Below are 6,443 nucleotides of genomic sequence, written 5' to 3' on the forward strand. Positions count from 1 at the left end.
TATATATGATATATAAATTTTCCAAAATATATATATCGTATATTATGGTATAAAGTATCCTTCATAAGAGATGTATCTCCTCACGTTGCCAGGGATAAAAGTTCCATTAACTGAAATTACGAATGTATTATACAACTTGATTTTCATAAGATATTGATTTATCTTTCAACTCTTGTAATGTTCTAATCAGGATTAAAATATCTACTGTAAAATATAATAAACTCATTGTCAATATCTTTTTGTTATTTCAAGAACATTTCCGATAATATACCTATAAAAAAAAATCATTAAAAAATATCACGCATGTATTTTAAGTCCGCCGGGTGCGACTCATTATCGTCATCGCTTTCGGATTCTTATCACGCGTGATTTTGCGTCATCGCTTTTCATCCCGGCGAGTCAGTCGTTGCTAAGAGTTCAGTCGATCTCCATTTTTGGCGTGTAGGAGTGCAAGTATTTCTCCAAAGAGTCCATACTATCCTTGTGCTGGCGACGCATGTGACGCAGCCAGTGTGCTTTGCGCTTGCAACGTTGCGGGCAAAAGGGGCATTGGAATTGCGGTTCTTTGCCGCACTCCCAATGCATGTGGCGTTGCAGCGAGTCCTTCCTCATGTATGAACGACCGCATCTGGTACAAGTGAATTGACCGGGCGATTTCTTGCCGACATAATCGCAGGCCTTGGGTATCTTCAGCTCGGCGAATGGTATCACCGGCTGTTCTTGAGCCTTCCAAGCCTGCACGGGTAGATCCGCCGATTCCTCCATTGATAATAGGTTGATCGTACTCACATGTTTATTTGCCGTACCTGCAAAAGGGAAAAAAAGATAGCTTTAGATGAGTTCCACGATTCCGCGTGAAGCTTCGTGCCGCTGAAATCGAACGCGCGACCGATATTCGCCCTCGATAATTCCTGGGATATCGTTAAGCAGAAGTCGATGGGACCCATTCTTAACTTAATCAAGGAACAAATTGAACGCACAGAGCAAATCTTAAACTAACTATACATATCGCGTCGATTTGGAAAACAATTTTCATAATCGTGTAATTTTTTAAAGTACAATCCTAAGAATTTCTAGAAAAATCTTAGGATTTCGTGAAAAAAAAAACTTACATACGGGAAATTCAGAACTTAACATATAGTATAGATCTTACAATGCAATAAACGTGATTCGGGAGGATAAACATTAATTAAATTAATTTATAAACATTATACATATAATTAATTTAATTAAACATATTAATTAAATTAATTTATAAACATGTGGCAATGTAAATAATTCGAGAACAATTTCAATCCCATTTGTAAATGGGATCTCATTAAGATGTAAGCCTAATAAAGAAAATTATCGTAACATACACAAAATTATAAATACATGAAAAAGGACTTTTTTAATCACAACTTACATTTTTTAATTTATAGCAAGTTTTATCTTGATCAATAGTAAAACTTTACAAAATCTTTAAATAAAATAACAAAATACAGTTTAATGTATACGCTTTTATTTTCCAAGAAATCTTATTTCAAATCTTACTAATTAAATAGTTAAAGAAAAATCGACATTTCTAGAAAAAATAAATTCTCCTGTTTACGATTAATTTTCTAATTTATTCTTTTCGTATAATCAATTTACGCAAGGCATCATAAAAGTATATTATGTAATAAAATATAAATTACGTAAAAATATATCACATAAAATTGATTGATGATTAGCGCCTTACATCTCGAATATATTTTACATTATTAGTACGCGGAAATTGCATACTAATAATGTAAAACATTGGATGCATAATCCTTTTCTACAATCAATTAATATACTTATATCATTTAACGTAGAAAAAGATCACATGAATGAGGATAAGATCATTGATTGAACGACTTACGGACAGAAATATAATAGAACAAAAGGAAATTTGGGATATATAACTGCATATATCAAAAAGAAGTGATTTGTTATGTATGTGTATAAATGCATTTATCTCAGATATAATTTGTCTGTAAATTAACTCAATATACCTATATATCGGTAATATCGGTCTGGCATTGGCAAAGAATTTTCTGTTTTCAAAGATTGTGGACACAATGATAGTAATTGTGATTAGTCTCTTAAATCATAATTTTATTTCAGTTAAATAACGATCGCGCATTTCTTGTTAGGTATTTCTGGATGTAATTTATTGATGTGTCGAATAACATTCGCTTTCTGATGAGAATGATAGTTGCAACAAATGCACCGAAACCTCTTCGCTTTGCCGCATATCTGGCGATGATTATAGAATGATCGGGCCGTTTTATAATACTTGAAACATTTTTGACATTGATACGGCGTCGTGAGGCCTATTCTTGCGACTATCTTGCGACGACAACCAAACGGCTCACCTGAAACAAGCGGAAAAAGATGAACTACTGTTCGATTGTCTTCCTAGATTAAGTATGGCACCGATGGCACGGCTGGGATATAGAAAAAGATGCGATTAATCATTTGTCCCCCTAAAAAAAGAAACTAAACTTATATAAAATGCAAAACAATTTAACTTACTTATGCTCTTGATCGTTTAACAAAAAAAATTAGAAAAATATGATAAAATTATATTTTAAATCGATAATACGTATTAGATTAGGTATTTATTCAAAGATTTGAAAAATAATGGTATACGAGTATGTGTTAAACGTTGTTATTCAGTAAAAATAAATTCTTAAAAAGAAACTAGCATAAATAAAAATATTTTTATTGTGTAATAATATCTCAGATAATCAAGCTTTAGGAAACTCGATTAATTTAGATTTTTTTCATAGATATAAATTTAAAGTACTTTCGACTAGCCAGGTCACGTAAATATCTCCTGTCTCCTGATTGCCTCACGGCCTTCCCCCTCCCCCTAGCTACTTGCCTTCAAATATTCTTGTTCACAGATAACTGAAATGATAAAATTTTGATGCATAATTGACATAGTAGAATAAAAAATATGAGCAACAGAACATGATAAATAAATAATTCCATGTTTGTTCATAAAAGCTTTATGCTATTTCTCTTTTATGATTTTTATATTGGAATAAAGTATCAAGTACTTATGTCAGCAAAAATGATCGAGAAAAATGAAGTAGCGAGTTGTGAAAACAATGTCTAGATTTTATTTCAGTCACACACATACAACAGATACAATCAAAATACTCGAAAGAGTATGCCGAGATGCCGAGCGTTTTGTACGATCGCGTTCTTACTGGACGATTCCGAGTCTTGACATCGAACTCGCAAAATTTATGATCGATTATTAGATGCCGTCGTTAGATGAGATCACGACGAGCGATGGTATCCGGCAAACCGAGCTCGTGCAACGATCGGCCTAGTAATGTCGCATTATTCGAGCCTTTCGATTCACGAGACTCTTAATGTTATCCTTGCCACCTTCGACTAAAGAAGATACGGCCTTTCAGGCATAATCTCACAGATGATAGCTTCGCACCACCTATAGGAGCCACCACTAGAGGAACCTATAGTGCACTTGCATGTGTCTAAGCAGATTACTTTTTCTGCAAGATTTATAATTGCAGAAAATGCAAGCGAAGCTGGGATCCTTCCTGCACTCTATGGTTCGATGAAACCTAAGCGAATTCACAGTCCTATAGATCTTGCCGCAGGATTTGCAGTTGTACTTTCCAAAGGAGAAAGGACCCGCGTTGTTTCTGCGATAATAATCTGCGAAAATATACGAGAAACGAAATATGATTGTTAATAAAAGGAGATAATACAAAAAGATGATAAAATCGACAAAAGAGGATAAAATCATTTGTAAGGAAACGTTTCCATTCGAAAAAATCTCGTGCAATTCTCTCTCTCTTTCTAGTTTACTAAATAATTATAATATTTACATAAATTGATCCGTGAGTATCTTTAGCATAGATACGCATTCGCGTGACAATATTTATAAAGATTATAGTACATATTAGTCGATTACAGACAACACATTTTTATGCAAGATATTTCAAATATATTCAGGTACATCTTACATATTTATAATATTTGTTGTGTATAAGATAATAAGGCCAACAGAAATATATTTCCTACAGCTATCGAAAAATTATTATTACACGTTATTTAAATTAATATAATCAAAATATATATTAATATAGTAAAAGTTATATAAAATTTAAAAAATATGATTAATTTAACTATGTGTATTATACTGATCAAAAGAATAAAAGAATAGATAGCTCTGTACATTTTTCGAGGACAAATTATTATATCGAAAAATCTATGTAATTCTTAACTTATATGTACATATACAAAAAAAAGCGATAAACATCAAAAACAAAAATTAAATAAACAAAGACAGGGAATCAGAAAGAAAGAAACAAACATATAAAAATTTTGATGACACCAAAAACAAAAAATAAAATAAATGAAAACAATAGAGACCGCAAATTGAGAAAATATATTAGAATTTTCTATTCGACTACAATGGATCATGTGTATGCGTGTATGTCCACATGATTCAAATAAATTTCCTTGTTAAAAGGAAATTCGATGGTCCTTAACATACTGATTGACCCCATTCTTCGGATTGTTTTCCGCTGGTTGTTGATCTCACATGAGTATGAGTTGTAGTTTACGAATTGTTTCGACCACATCTTCTTCTGCGACACTGTTTTGTGGCATGTCTGCGCAGAAAGTGTCTGTACAGATTGTACTTCCTTTCGGTCCTGTAGGAGCACTTGCCGCACGTATACTTGGATTCCCGTCTGTTGATTTCCCAATGCTGCGTCTCGATTGTAAGCGGATCGGCATAGAGCGCAGGTATCGGCGTTGCGTTCGATGTGACATAACTCGAGTAATGATATGCTGAAAGAAACACATGGGGATTGTTAATGACAAATTGATATTGCGAGCAACTTCGAACAGTGTAAATATATCAAAAAAACCCAAAATAACGTCCTCGTAAAGTCACAGTAGCTAATTGTCGTCACTGTACGTTCTAATTCGATCTCTCTTCATTCGATTCTCGATATATTTTCATGATATTTGCAATTTTTCAAAGTATGAAAATATCTTCGATCGGGAAATTCGATTGTAAATGTTCTTGATGATTATAAAATTAAATAAAAATCATCAATTTATAGATTAAAAATATAATATAATACAATAATAATAAATAAATGTTTATATGATATATTTGGCCCCTTTGAATCTTGCTAAATATACTTTATTATAAGCAAAATTTTTTATAATACTAGTTTATAACAAGTTTCAGATACGAATATAACAAATACATATATATAAATATAAATAATATGAACTATTGACAAAAAAAAATAAAATAAAATAAAAACCATTTTTATTGTTGAGTTACATATTCATTAAGTATCGTATTCTACTTATCTTATTCGTTTAGATGCTACAATATATCGTGAATATATATAAGAATTAATAGCATTTTTAGAAACCATTTTATTCGCTATTATTTGGCATATATTGTTGCAACAAACATTTTATTACTAGCGTACACTTACAATTAGAAAATACTGTAAATATAAGTAAAAACAAATTATAATCTCGAACAGCAGAATTTGTTTTTAGTAACATAATCTTTAAAAAATACGATTTATAATTTTTCGCATTATTTATAATTTTAAAAAATTTTCCAACCCCTTTTTAAAAGCTGTTTAAAGAATCTTCCTTCCTACAATCGTTTCTATTTCGAATCATGCACATGCAATCAGAATCAATGTCTTTAGATCTTATATTTTTATTATGCATATGTTTCGAACTTGCGCTGTTCAATAATTCGAAGATCTCTGCCATTTCGTGATCGTCTTTTCACGAGTCTTAGCCATCTCGCTTGTCAAGTAAAACTGTCCTGGAATTCGCCCTTCATGACCGTGTGAACATTGTAATGCCTCAGCAGACTGTGCTTGTGCTTGAATTTCGCGTTGCACATCGCACACTGGAATTGCGCCTCCTTTCCGCACTCGAGTCTTTTGTGCCGTTGCAGAGAGATGATCCTTCGGTACTGCCTCCCACAGGTGTCACACGGATATGTTTGGCCGCTGTCCCATTGCTGGCGGATCGCTGAAAACAAACATTCGTTGGTTAGATCGATGTTTGTTAGAACGTTGATTACCATTCGTGAAAACATTCGTATATGAGGAGATACACTGTAGTTCGCGAATTCGTGATCGCACACATAAAAAGGCGAACTAGAAAAATAAACATAGAAATTGCCAATAGAATAAAAATTATTTCATATTTATATTCTATGGCAATAATTCTATGGTAACAAGACAACATATCCCACCAATTAATATATTAATTGCAGAATTACGAGCATTATATCTTTTGATATGGAAATTATACTTAAAACTTTATTATAAGAAATTAATTTTCTTTTTTTTTTTAATCAAGGGTATGTTTATATATACTTTACAAATATTTAATCAATATTAAAT

The 6,443-nt window shown here is 32.1% G+C and overlaps 1 protein-coding gene across 9 annotated transcripts in view; it reads right to left on the minus strand.

Moving 5' to 3' along the window:
• The window catches only part of LOC115234691 (longitudinals lacking protein-like), a 272,992-nt gene that overhangs the window by 72,794 nt on the left and 193,755 nt on the right, over window positions 1-6,443 (minus strand). The window contains exon 7 of one of the 9 annotated variants that reach the window (XM_029805940.1): window positions 401-806. The exons of 7 other annotated variants lie outside the window; for them this stretch is intronic. In XM_029805940.1, coding sequence (XP_029661800.1) covers window positions 418-806 — 389 coding nt within the window. In that variant the 3' untranslated portion in view covers window positions 401-417. Of the gene's footprint in view, window positions 1-400; window positions 807-5,746; window positions 6,067-6,443 lie in introns of those variants that run through there. One more of the 9 variants, XM_029805978.1, reaches the window with a different exon arrangement.

This window comes from Formica exsecta, unplaced genomic scaffold (genome assembly GCF_003651465.1).
Source record: "Formica exsecta isolate Colony F162 unplaced genomic scaffold, ASM365146v1 scaffold201, whole genome shotgun sequence".
Taxonomy (NCBI): domain Eukaryota; kingdom Metazoa; phylum Arthropoda; class Insecta; order Hymenoptera; family Formicidae; genus Formica; species Formica exsecta.